This window comes from Oratosquilla oratoria, chromosome 29 (genome assembly GCF_046742065.1).
Source record: "Oratosquilla oratoria isolate Oo_2021 chromosome 29, ASM4674206v1, whole genome shotgun sequence".
Lineage (NCBI taxonomy): Eukaryota > Metazoa > Arthropoda > Malacostraca > Stomatopoda > Squillidae > Oratosquilla > Oratosquilla oratoria.
In genome coordinates, this window is record NC_134805.1 from 9425908 (window position 1) to 9440574 (window position 14667).

At 36.6% G+C, this 14667-nt stretch overlaps 1 protein-coding gene across 6 annotated transcripts in view; it reads left to right on the plus strand.

Moving 5' to 3' along the window:
• Positions 1-14667, plus strand: part of Klp31E (kinesin-like protein 31E) — a 433444-nt gene that overhangs the window by 403432 nt on the left and 15345 nt on the right. For all 6 annotated transcript variants that reach the window (XR_012967722.1, XR_012967726.1, XR_012967725.1 and 3 more), the window contains 6 exons: positions 8449-8602; positions 9852-9957; positions 11388-11524; positions 11662-11873; positions 12159-12279; positions 13612-13855. Coding sequence is in view for 1 of the 6 variants with exons in the window: in XM_076211681.1 (XP_076067796.1) it covers positions 8449-8602; positions 9852-9957; positions 11388-11524; positions 11662-11873; positions 12159-12279; positions 13612-13855 (974 nt within the window). In the remaining 5 variants the exon portion in view is untranslated. The remainder of the gene's footprint in view (positions 1-8448; positions 8603-9851; positions 9958-11387; positions 11525-11661; positions 11874-12158; positions 12280-13611; positions 13856-14667) is intronic.

Consider the following 14667-nt stretch of genomic DNA (forward strand, 5'->3'; position numbering starts at 1 on the left):
GCCATTTTTGTAGCTGCTCTTTGGATTCTTTCTATTTTCTTTATATTCTTTTTGGTACTGGGGGACCACAATGTCGCTGCATACTCTAATCTAGGCCTTATCAATGTAACCAATATTTTTTTCATCATGTCTTCGTCCAAGTATGTAAACGCCACTTTTATTGATCTTAGCAAATTGTAAGTCTCCCCGACAATTTTGTTAATCTGTATATCATAGGACAAGTCGTTCGTGATAATTACTCCCAAATCTTTTTCGGATCCTACTTTCTTTACTTCTTTGGTTCCAATTGTATATTTTCCTGATATTCTGTTTTTGCTTTTTCCAAACTCCATTATGCTACACTTCTTAGTATTAAAGTCCACTTCCCATTTCTGACTCCAGTTCCATACCCTATTTAGGTCTTCTTGCAGTGCTTCACAGTCCTCATCAGTTTCTATTTTCCTTAGCAGTTTGGCGTCATCGGCAAAGAAGCTCATGTAGCAGTTCACGTCCTCATCCATGTCATTCATATAGATAGCAAACATTATTGGTGCCAGCACAGATCCTTGCGGTACTCCACTGATCACCTCTTTCCAGTCTGAATATTTTTCTCTGAGCACTACTCTCATCTTTCTACCAGTCAGAAAGTCCTCTATCCATTTTAGTAGGTTTCCCTGTATTCCTCCTATGTGTTCCAGTTTTTTTAGTAGTTTTCTGTGTGGTACTTTGTCAAAGGCTTTTTGCAAGTCTAGGAATGCACAATCAGCCCATCCATTTCTTTCTTGCACTATGTCTATTAGTCTTGAGTAAAAGCATATTAAGTTTGTGGAGCATGATCTTCCTTGTCTGAATCCGAATTGTCTTGGGTTTAATATGTCATTGTCTTCCAGATGTTTTACCCATCTATTCTTGATTATTTTCTCACAAATTTTGGCAATGGTGCTTGTTAGTGATACTGGCCTATAGTTGGTGGGTTCTTCTTTGTTTCCTCCTTTGTGTATTGGTACAATGTTAGCGTTTTTCCAGTCCTCGGGTATCTTTCCTTCTTTGAGTGAGCTGTTTATTAAGATGTGTATTTTGTCTGTTAGTTCTTCTTTGCACTCCTTTAGAATCCAATTTGCAATACCGTCCGGGCCATGTGATTTTCTGACATCCAGCCTTGATAAATGTTCTGATATTTCCTTTAGTGATGCTGTAAACTCATTCATGAGGGGAGATTTCTTGTTTTTGTCTATGTCACAATTCGGTATTTTCTCTCTGGTGAAAACAGATTTAAAGTGATTGTTCATGACTTCGGCCATCTCTAAATCTTCTGTGTATTCTATGTTTCCTTGGCATAGTTTCACCAATTCCTGTTTGTTTTTAAGTTTACCATTCACATACCGATAGAATAGTTTGGGTTGCTCTTTGCATTTGTCTATAATATCCTTCTCATGGTTCCTTTTCTCCTCTCTTCTCACATTAACATACTCATTTCTATAGTTAACATAAATTTGCCATTTGCTTTGTTTTTTGTCTTTTCTCCACTTTTTCCAAGCTTTGTCCCTTCTGTCTTTTGCCTCACTGCATCTTTTGTTGAACCAACATTTAATGTACTCTCTCTCTCGCTTTTGTCTTGGTACATGCCTGTTTTGTGTGTGTGTGTGTGTGTTTCCCTAATTGTAACGCTTGTGGGGTTCTGTCTCTCTCCAAATATCATACTAGGCTACAAATTCACTTAGTTCTAACTTAGGCTGTATCTCCTTGTCCTTCAATTATCATATTTAGGTTTTGAATTTGTGTATTGTTCCAGCTTGGTATAAAAGTCTGGGTGCTACTGTAGCGTGAGGTCTACCGCCATATTTCGCCTACCCAGGTGCAGCCTGAGGTCTACCGCATGATCCGCATACCTCCAGTATGCTCCATCTATCTAAGTCATTCCTAGGATATGTACAAAATATGTGTTTATGACTAAAATAAATGTATGGAAATGGTAGACCTCACACTATAGTGCTAACGGGAGGTAGACCTCATGGTATAGTATTTACCTAGTTGTATTTTACGGGAAGGGGAGCTATGCTCGTGGTGCCCCGTCTTCATATCACATTTTATCTAGACTGTTTTTAAATTCATTTATTGTTTTTGCACACACCACTTTCTCATCTAACTTGTTCCAAATGTCTATTATTCTGTGGGGAAAGCTGTTCTTTTTCAGGTCTCTTCTATAACTGTCTTTCTTAATTTTCTTTCTGTGTCCTCTTGTATTTCCATTATCCCATTTTATTAGATCCTCTCTATCAATAGTTTCTATGCCTTTCATGATTCTGTAAATAGTTATCAAGTCTCCTGGTAGACCTCAAGCTATAGTAGCACCAAAGTCTGTTTGTGTGTGTTTACCTAATTTTAAGTATATGGTGTTGGAGCTGTGGTCATGAGGCCCTGTCTCTTTGCCTCCACTAATCAAATTATGCATCAAATTAATTTCTGTTCTTAGCCAAGATTATATTTTCATTTGAATTCTTCCATAAGTCTCAGCATTTATTTGGGAAGTAATATATTCCAACATCTTGTTTTTCCAACTGTTTACTATTTGTTTATCTTACATGCATGAAATTGGCAAGTTTATGAAAATACACACTGTGAGGATGTAGCATTTATTAGTACAATACTTTGCTGGTACTAATGAAAGCTTCATCCTTACATGGTGTTTATTTTTATTGATCTTGCGTCCCATACCAGCAGATTCTCTCTCTCCATTTTTACTATTGCTCTCTGATCTAAACATCATAACCACCTCTCTCTTTGTCATTCTTCATAAATCTTGTTTAGGCATAGGATCATCTTGATTGGCACCCTTTGTATTCTCTTGTATTTTCTTTCATTTTTCTTTTGCTGTATTTACCCAATTGTAGCACTGTGTACAGGAAAGGGGCATCATTCATGGGGCACTGTTTTGTACTCCAATCATTGTATCTAGCTATAAATTCATGTATGGTTCCAGCATTGGCTCTACACTTATTGTTGAGTTTTCATGCTTAAGATTTTAATACATGTAGTGTTCCAGTTTCTATTTTGCCTTCAAAATTGTTCCAATTACTCGTGCATCTGTATGGAAAGCTGTATTTCTTCACATCTTTTAGACATGTAGTCATTCTCAATTTGTTCTCATGACCTCAGGCCCTTCCATTCTTGATCAAGGGATTTCTTTTGTCAATTTAGTCTATCCATTTTAGTGACCTGAATACTGTTAAGTCACCTCTTTCTCTTCAAGCTTTCAACTTGGGCAGATCCAGTGTTTGTAGTCCCTCCTTGTATAGCTAACCAATGTGGTTGCTACCCTATATTCTTTGTATGTATGTGCATATACATGTGCGTATATGTGTATCTAAAGTATGTGGGGTTCTGCAATTGCAGCTTCTTGTCATCCATAACTTCATTTCTTGGTGCAGCGTGGAGAAATTTTAGTTTACTTCAAGGTAGAAAGTAAACATTGAAATGTGCACTGCACACACTGTGATGATATATGACACGTTGATTCCATGCTGTTAGATATATAATCACTTAATGGTTGCTTTTTGCATGAAATTTTTAAAGGAAAATTCATTCTTTGATCTGTTGAGCTGCATGTATGATTTAGTTTTCTTCCATTCTGAGCATTTCTCCAGTGCACACAGAAAGTAGTTACAGATGGTTACCCCAAGTTGTTGAGTATATAGAATGAAATATTTGTGTATACAACATGTGTCTGTATATTGATTTTTGAGCAATGATTTCCCTAAAGATGATAGTAGCCATTAGTAACTTAAATAGTATATTGTCAATTTGATCAGATGTAAACACTTTACACAATAATAGATTACCACAAAAGCATATCTCTTGTGAGAGAGAGGTTGCTTGGTAAAAGAATATAGTGCATCATAAATATATAGGCTGCATAATTGGGCTCTAATATGCACTAGAAAATTAATGTACCTTTCATACTTAAACATTGGTAAATATTCACTATAAAATGGGTAGTGATCACTCATATTTAACCTTGTCACCATAGTTATGTCCTCTGAGCTGGATAAGAAATATATAGTGTTAACTAGAATAGAATTGATAGAGTACATGACTATAGTGAAGGGGTTCAGAAGGAAAGAAATGGAATGGATGTCAGGTGTCCCTATTGAATATAAGTACGAGTGTAGTGATGAGACCGACTTTAAACTAACCAACTTTTTTCCCAATAAATTTTTATTTGACTGCCCTTAACCCAGTGTTTTAGAACTACCATTTTAGAAATGTGCTTCCCTAACCTGAAGTTGATAAATTAAACTCCCTGCAGTGCCTGTCAGAGATTGTGATGCATTATATGAACAGTTTTGCATGTGTTTGTGAAAGCTTCTGTTTCCATGTATTCAGCATATATATGTATGTATATGTACATATCACACACACACAGTCAACCCTTCAGCAATGCAAGTAATGTAATTGGTGCCACAAAACTACTGCAATCTTCATTATAGTGTTGTTTAAAGTTTTCTTTAAGAAATAATGTGAAAATTCTATTTAGTTCCAGGATTCTGAAAAAAACAACAACTGATAAATAGAATTTTGGACAGTGATCAGGCTTGCCATAACATTATTTTGCTCTCAAGAGTTTTCAAGTTCCCAAAAAATGTTGCCCTATTCCTGGTAATGGTAGATATACCACCTGGAGAAAAACATGGAAGATAAAATTAATGTTGGAATGATGTTTTGGGTGGTTGTTGTGAAAAATTACAATGGTGGAAGAAGCAAATCTGAGTGAGGGAAAGGCTAAAGCAATCCATCTAATAATTAGAACCAAAGGGCCAGATAAAAGAGATTTCATGTTAGTATGTGTTCTCTCCAAGGTAAAAGCTTGGAATTGAACTGAATATCAATAAATGTTGTTAGACACAACTTCCATGCTTAAAAAGTACTATCAAACAAAGTAACGTCTTTGTCGAAGACTTTTAATTACAAGAGTGGGAAGCAGGTAGCAAGTCGGATTGTTGGAGGAATAATCTGTTAGTTATAGCAGCGGAGAATACAAAGACCCAGTGGGTATAGGGGACATCTTAAGTGAAAGAGGGTGACCCTGACATGAGATTGGACTTGCTGCTTACCAAAGAGACCAACATTATGGTTCTTTGATTTACCTTTGCCCTATAGGAAAAAGTGATTATGTATAAATCATATATTTCTAAAAATCAGCTAATGTAAGGTTGAAGATGATTTCTTATTAAGAATAAATATGTTAGAACATGTAGACTTCTTAGAGGGCAAGGTGAAACTGATTACTGTCCAGAAATGAATGGCAAGTGATATACTGGATATAGGTTTGATTAAATTAGGGTTTCATTAACACTTATTATTTGGATCTGACAGTCACACTTGTACTTGTGTTTAATGGATGTTTGTAATTTTTTTTGATAACTTCAATTTGTATTTGCAATTTAGTATAAAGAGAAAAAAGTATTTTATATTTCATGTTCTTTTGTTAGTTGTTACTTGTAGGCAACTTGTAAAGTTGAAAACACGTATGTTTGTTTAGTTTTTATAATTTAATTTTATTCTTCACTGCTGCTCTTGTTAATTATCTACAACTGGCGGCAACATTGAACATTCTGGTACGCATCTCTTCATGTCCATTTTGAATCTAAATACCGTGATGCTACTTTTCCGGTATGTAGGTATTTGCAGTTTTATTTTTAAATTTGGGAATGAAAGTATGTATATATACAGTATATAATATATATATATATATATATATATATATATATATATATATATGTATGTATATATAATGTGTGCAAAGTAAACCACTTGTAAAAAGAAACTAATGAAGTAGAGCGCTTTCGTATATTACATTTTCATTGCAAGAAGTACTTTTTGCACTGAAGATGTAATATATGAAAGTGCTCTGCTTCATTAGTTTCTTTTTCCAAATGGTCTACTTTGCATAATTGAACACATGTACCCGTGTTCTTATTAGCATATATACATTACATTAGCTGATTGCCACATTATTTGTATATTGCATTGCTCAAGGGTTGCTGCATATATGTGCGTATGTATGTGTATATATGTATGTATATATATACACACACACATGGAATAAAACATAGGGATATCTGTATAGAGTAATTTCTATTTTAAGGGTAAGTGCTTTAGACTAAATATGCTTTATGCAGCGATGTGCATGGAACTATGGGTATACTGTATACTAAATATTAGCAGGAGCTACAACATCACAGATTGCTTTGGCATTGGTTTATATCAGCTCCCAGAAAGTGGACTGACTTAATCTCTTAAGCAAGTGTTGATTCTCTCTTGATAATTATTGTCAACTATAACTGACAGTAGGAATGCCCTGGTTGTACAGTGGAGGTGTTCCTTGGTGATCTAAGATGTGACCACATATATATGATTTTTTTTTTTTTTTTTTTTTACTCAAACTTCAAAATTGCATTATTTCTCACTTGTGCTTTTCCTGTACTTGTACTTATTGCTTCCTCTAATTTTCATTAATTTTCATGTGTACAAATATAACTTTATAACATAGGCACACAAAGTCATGCTCATATGTCCGCACTTGCACATACAAATATGACTAGTTAAAACTAGTGTGCAGTTATTTTGTGCTCATGAACATATCAATTCTTGAAACAGCCAGAAAGAGAGCATATTCCAATATAAAACATTAACAAGTTCAAGTTTCAGCAACAGAAATGAAATGGGATCCCATGAGCTCAGCTTCTTTCCTGTACATTGAAATTAGATATATACACTTCTGTAAATATAATGATCACATGAAGAAAAAGTAGTTTGGATCATAGAAAATCTGTGCATTTTCATTTATTTGGAACTGCTTTTGGTATCTGAACACCATACTATCTTCAGTTCTGAAATGATTGTAAATCTTTTGTATTTTGTATTGATACATGTAAATGTTAATTAATCATAAGAATTGATTACCATAGTTATGGTTTCATTGGTTATGGCAAGTCATAAGTTTCTATAATGTAGGCCTGAATATATGAGCAAGTAAATAGTTTATATTCACACTAATGCTCACCATGCTTTAAAGGTATTGAATGGTTGATACCATCCCTAGTATCGGGTATATTTATTCCTTATAGAACTGTGTAACTAAATTCCATGATATTTAATTTAAATTTCATGGTGTGCTGACAGGCCACATTTTGAAAAACTCAAGCCATATACCACAATGAGCATGGAATGTTTAGTTTCGTACACTTAGAAAAAGCACAACACAAAGTATCTTAGGCTAGTGCTCTGATTCATGTGCACAGCTTTTAGCTTGACAAAAAAAAATCTAGGACAAAATGCAAAAATCTGTGGCAAACAAGAAAGAGCATGTAAATAAGTAAAGCTTTCTGGAGATACCTTTAGTGATGATATATATGCCAAGGTTTGTGAAGGTATTTTGTTGCCACAGTGAAAGTTACAAGTTTAGGTGCAAAATTGTGTGTCGGCAAGATATGAATGAACAGCTTTAAAATGGACTGTGTGTTATGGAGGTTAGAAGTGGACTTAAACTTCATTGGAATGACAAGATGCTGATTGAAGATATGTTCCTAGTCCCCAATCCATTAATTTGTGATCCTTTCATAAACCAACATCCTCACTCTTATTTCAGTATGTGTAAGAAGTGTGCATACTCTGCTTAACTTAATCTGATTTTTTAATTCTACCATTGACTTCACCGAGTTGAATAACGCTACACGTGTTTCATAAGAATGATAAAGACTTTTTATGATAACTAATAATAACTGACCTTGTTTGGACCAAAGTGAAGGAAATGGACTAATGCCAACTTATCCCAATATTCTAACTTTTATTAAGATGATTTCAATGAAAAGGAAACAATAGTGATCAGTTCTGGCATAACTGATTATTGCTTAAAGCATTACTGATAGTAAGCTGGTAAATTGGTTCTTGACAACTATTTTATAACTTGTATCACAGATTGAGTAATCTTGAAATAATATACGAGCTTTAGTCAGTTTCATGTTGATATATTGATATTGATGTCAGATTTGAAAATGCATGAAGAAAAGTCTTTTAATGAAGCATACAAAAATAGATGGCCCAGATAATTAGTGAGACACAATTAGGAGATGTTAGTTTAATTCAGTAAAGCACAAAAGAAAATGCTAAAGAATGAAATCTGTGATTCAGAGAAAAGAGAGCTTATGTTAATAGCGTATTACTAACTTTCTAAAATAAGTGGTCCATATACAGACTCTACAATATTATATCCCCTCATACCTCCCCAACAATTATGAAATCATCACTTATAGTATAATGTGATCAGACATTCTTTAAAGCTAATATCACATAACACTTGAATTATTATTCGTAAAAAAAATTGAATTAAACTTTTAGTAAAAGAATGACTTATAAGTTTAGCTTTATGTATTAGATATACAAAGAACTATATAATCATTATCTATGCAGAGACAGCTCTGATGTCACCCCACCCACATCTCCAACTACTTACCGGAGATCAACATCCAGAGATGAGAATGTGTTTAATCGTCTGACTTCAACCACCTCGTCAGTTAGGGAACCACGACCCGATACAGGAGTAATTAATCCACATTCAGGGAGAGTAAGTTATCATGTAATCTTATGTTTTATTTTGTACATATGCAAGTGAAAATGTACCTTCCAGCCAAATCACCTGAAAGTTGGAGATATAATTGAACCTTGTATGTTAAGAAGTCTCTCATTTGTATAGCATGCATACATACTTACATATATATACCAATGTCTTTTCCCCCCTTACAAAGGAGGTAGCCAAAGTCAAAGGCATAAATCCACTCGCACCTATTTCTTCCCCCACACACTCCACTCCCATTCACTACCCCTCCCTCCCTCTTTTCTTGGCTCCTGGATGACTGGTCATACCTGCATCTAGCTCATAGCCATGGGTCAGAAGCAATGCAGCAAAACATATCACGTCCACAGCAAGGCTACTTCATTTAATCAGTGACTCCCACCTCTCCATCCCCAAAATGCATTAAAATATCATTCACATGTACTCCCTAAACACACCCAACCCCTACCCACTCCCATGCATCATAGCATCATCCATATACAACCATTCTCCACTCGCCCCTTTCTTCTGTCATCTTCCTTCCTTAACAGACACCCACCTCTTTCCCAACACTGTTTTTATTCCATCCATCCATCTCAGCCTTGGTCACTCCTTCATGTTCACTTCATCCACCTATGCCTTCCACACTTTTTACCAATCTTTCTTCACTCATTCTTTCCATGTGTCCAAACCATCCCAATACTCTTTCATCAATCCTATCTCTCAACTCCTTTTCCACCCCCGCTCTCCTCCTCACCTCGTTTCTCATTCTATCCAGCCTAGTAACCCCTACCATACTTCTCAGATATTTCATCTCAAACACATTTCATCTTTCTTCCTCTCTCATGTTCCATGTTTCTGCCCCATACAGTGCTGTCAGCACAATCACTCCTCTTAACATCCATTCCCAAATGTGTATTTCTCGTTACGTTTTTTGTATAGCATAGCTTTTCAAAACATTAAAAAGAGTAGCATACTGTATATATTTTTGTTAAGAGAGTAAAGAATATGCATAAATGGTTGCATTGTTGCTTGGGTCATCAAGTGGTATGTTTTATGGATAAGATGTTCATTGATATTCATGCTGTGATAGACCTACCTAATTTAAATATTGGAGTTGTTCCTGCCTTCCATAAGTCTTATCTGGAACATTAAGTGTGAGTTATATGTATACATTCTATAATCTTGCTCAGAACTAAGGAGTATACAAAATTCATTTATCTCTTTGTGCTTTTAATTTTTACGATAATTAAATCAACAGATTAACCAGCGAACTGTGTTGGCATGCACCCATGTTGCCCAGGGACACTCACGTGCTGTGCTGTCTGTTTGTGCTACAGATGACCTTCTTTTCTCTGCTTCCAAAGGTTGGTTGTAGTAATTGAAATTTTGTTTAGAGAATAATATTTGAGCATAATGCAAGGTAAACGGTAATTTACGTGAAAGTGGGTGGTAAATGAAGATGTCTGCATATGGTGCCAATTATCTGCAAGAGACGGAAACATGCAGAATAAAGAGTCGGAGAATCCATTTTTCATGAGCTCTGCTGGGAGTGCCTTGTAGATGGCATGTTGGAGTGAGTGCTCAGTGAATGTGTAGAACATTACAAACCGGTCAAAAAGAAATTTTCAAGTGCTCATTAGACCTAGGAAAACTATCCAAAATGTGAAAAAAAAAAAAAAATGTGCCTGTGCACAAGAAGAGAAATGGAGGACTCTTCAAAAAAGAGTTTCACATGAATTATAAATGGGAAAGTGATAGAAGGTATAATCTGAGGAAGAGGTAAAATATCTGGAAATTTAAATATTATAGTTGATACAACTTAAGTTTGATTGGGGTAGGGGTGTGTGGTAGACTGGGCTTGATCACCATAATACACAAACCATTCCCTCCTTGTGCTTCCTGCCATGTTTATTATGAATGTGTGGTGTACGTAGTTCCCCCACATGATCTCTGACGTGATACTTGTGCTTGTATCGTTGTTGCTGTGTGTGGTTGAATAATTTGATATATAAGAATCCCCAGCCTTCAGCCACGTATCATTCATGCATAGGATACAATCATATTGCACCTGTAGTAAAGACATTTGTACTAATACAGAAGCACAACTCTCGGAGATTCCATGCCATTTTCTTTGTGACCTTCCCTTAAGCTACATTTCAGTATGCTAGGGGCATTTATATTGGCCTGCCCCAGTCAGGCAGGGTCCTTCATGCTACCTCGCTCAAACTGCATCTGTCCTCACTTGTACTCTGTCCCTAGGTTGGGTCTGCAGTCTCTGGCTGTTCACCTGACCCTCCTAGGCTGACTTCTCACCTAAAGACATGTCAACTGAGGTTTTGTCATTTCCTACGTCACCTAGACCAAGTAACACACTTATGTGTTGCAATTGTATGAAAACAAATATTTTATCTGGTATTTGGTCTGCCTTTGACTGAATTTGTTTGAATATATTAGTTATAATATGAGAAATTTGCTAGTGAACAGCAACATCAATCGACAGTAATAAAAATGATCTGATATTAGTTATAACATTTGTCCAGATTCATTTGCCAAAGCATGTTGTATAAATTTGTTGGGAATTTATGTACCGGTAGTCATTATTATGTCATCATCAAGATGAGAGGGAGGGAGGGGGGTGGAGGGGAATGGAATATATAGGAAATGGAATGGGTGGGAGTAGTTTCTATGCCTTTTTCTTTTTGGCTACCCCCATGTAAGGGGGAAAAACCCTTTGGTATATGTATGTATGTATCATTATGTACAGTAATATTTATGGGTGTACTTTCTTTTCCAGATCGAACTGTGAAAGTGTGGGACCTAAACAGAGGCCAGGAAGTCATGTCTCTTGGAGGTCACCCGAATAATGTTAACTGTGTCAAATATAGTGAGGCACAACACACTTGCTTCTCAGTGTCGTCATCTTTCATAAAGGTTTTTATTCATAGTACTCTTTTTGTCCTCTCTCTCTCTCTCTCAAAATCTGTGTCTCGTATGTTTGGTTATATGTATTAATCAAGTGCATGTGAAGGTAACCAATCCATATTTAATTTTTTTTTTCCTTTTATAAGGTTTGGGACATCCGTGAAAAGCCAGCCAAATGTGTGAAAACTCTCAGTTCCTCTGGAATGACTTCAAATGGTTCTCTGTCAATGATGACACCCTCCAGGACATTGCAAATGCCAGCAGGAGAGACGCAGATAAACGATATTGCCTTGTCAGAAAATTCCAGTCGACTTTACTCAGCTGCTGGCAATATTGTTAGGGTTTGGGACTTAAGAAAGTAAGTCTGTAATACCTCCTGTCAGGTGTGTCAGTTCTGTCTTTAGATACATTTTTTTCTTTTAATCAACAGCTGTTGGAAATCAATACTTACGACACTATAAAGATAGTTTATGTACCTGGTATTTTTTGATAACGTATTCAAGCAGTTGCTCGTGGGTTTACAGACTCCTCATATTTTTTAAAAAACTTTCTTGTATTGCATAAAGATTATTCAGGAACAGTATGGTGTAATTCACTGTAAATGCATCATATTCATTAATATTATCTTAATGCATTTTTACAGACACCACAGTGTGGGGAAGCTGGCCGGTGGCCATCAGGCAGCTGTTATGTGTCTTGCTGTGGACTCTGCCACACCAGGACAGGATGTGGTGGCCAGTGGCTCTAAGGATCATTATATTAAGGTTAGTGTGGACAGCTATATGTTATCATTTGTCCTTAGAGTTTATTCATAATTTTCGTTAGCTACATGTTCCACCTCACTCAAGATTGTTTACTGTAATATTAATGGTAGTTGTGGGTTTGTCCATGGATAGTCAGGTTGTGATAGTGTATTTTGCAGGAAGGGGAGCTACGCTCATGGTGTCCCACCTTTGTATCTCACAATGTCTAGTTTGCTCTTAGACTCATGAATGGAGTGGGTACACAAGGATGCTAACATCGGCATCTTGATTATATATATATATATATTTTTTTTTTGTACACAAGTTATCCCCAGATTCTATGAACTGGTTTGATCATGTTTTCTGTGTTTATTATTACTCAGAGTAAAAGAGAATGAGTAATACAGCAGTGACTTTAGATTTTATAATGCAAGTAGTGTGATGCATCATGCATATGGCAGCCGATGCTGCGCGCAAGAATTTGACTTGTACTGAAGTGGTTGAGTCACTCAGGGAAGAAATCTTGTGTTTTCTGGTTATGAGAGGGGTAGGGAGTCATAGGATGAGGTGTTTGGTATCTTTTATGTAGTGGTTGTTGTTGTTTTTCTTCTTCTTCTTCCCTATACTGTCTGTCCGAGTAGTCCCATATCCCCAAGGAATGCCACAGCCGAAACGGAGTTTTCCCACAAATTCATTATGGAGTGTATGTAGTGTTGTTTGCGTGCGTGATTGTGTATAATGCAGTCTTCCATGACGTGTTGAATAGTATGGGGTGAAGTGTTACATCCTGGGCATTTGTCCACAATGCGGATCCAGGCATACAAAACAAAGCCTTTATGTAATGGTTGTACCTTTAGGCTGTTAGTTTCTGTCGCCAGACCTATTCAGTGTTGATATTATTTTAATGCTAAATGGTGAACTAAAGGCAGTCATGCTAATATTGTTGTGCATTCTCTTGGGAGGGATTTTTCTTAAAGGCTTGAAAAGTTTGATGAAATAGGGAGTTTGGTGGTCATTCGAGTGTATTTATGATCTGAGTGTGAATGTGTTTTTGTATGGTTGCGTTGAATGGGAATATAGAGGAAATACATTTGTTGGATAGTCTTCCTTGCTCAATTTATTATTATCTACTATTTACCTGTTTGTTTATTATTTAACTATACCTATGCATTTATTGATTTTATTCATTATTATAATTCTTATTTATTTTTCTTTTATTTATTATTGTAATTTTTTTCCGCATCTGACCTCGTTATGGACTATAAGGTCTCCTGTCGGCATGTTCCTCCTTTGTAGTTCTTTGTTACTCAAATGTCTTTTCCCTTCCAATAATAGACGTGGTCTTCTTTGCAGGTATTTGATGTTAGTGAAACCAATAGTGGTCTGGTAAGCCCAAGGTTGAACCTGGACCCCCCACACTACGATGGCATCCAGTCATTAGCCATGTACGGAGACACTTTATTCTCAGGTTCAAGGGATATGTGTATTAAGAAGTGGGATCTCCAACGCGGAGAACTCGTACAGTCGCTCAACAACGCCCATAAAGATTGGGTGTGCGGCCTCTGCTTCACACCTGGTGGACAAATTGTTTTGTCAGGTAAGTGATTCTCTTACCAGTTGTAGAAATGTTTATTATTATTGACTACAGTTTCATCCATGAGGAGCTAAGATGAGAGGGAGGAAAGGGTGGTGGATGGAAGTGGAATGGGTGGGAGTGGGTATATACCTTTTCACTTTGGCTACCCCCCTGGTAAGGTAAAAAAATAATTTGGTAACAATGTCTCCTATTTTCGTTCCCATGCTGATTGCTGATTGCTGATCACAATCTTGACACCGGCTCTAGTGAGCAACTGTCCCAACTCACCTGAGTGGCTTGAGTTTGGCATGGACAACTCAGGTGAGTTGGGACAGTTGCTCATTAGAGCCGGTGTCAAGATTGCAATCAGCACGGGAACGAAAATAGGAGATATTGTTAAGAATCAGAACAAAGTCAAGGCCAACAGGGAAGAAAATAGTATCGTCTACAAAATATTGTGTGGAAACTGTCCTATGAGCTACTACGGGGAAACCAGCAGAGGTATTAAAAAGCGGACAGCTGAGCACAGGAATGACGTCAAGGCACACAGAGTATCCAACTCACTAGTGGTTTATGTAGATACTCATGGCCACTTACCAGACTGGGACAGAATAGAGGTGCTGCAGAAAGGACTTCCTAAGAAAAGAAGAAAAATAACTGAAGCAGCTTACATCGCTTCCCATCCAAACAACAACCACCGTGATGGGTACATTAACCACTTCACTCCGGGACTTAAATCTCGCGGGCAGCAGCCAATGCCAGCCGTACGACGTGTCGTAATAATACTCGCATTATAAAATATAGTCACCGCTTATATCGATCGTTCTCTCTTT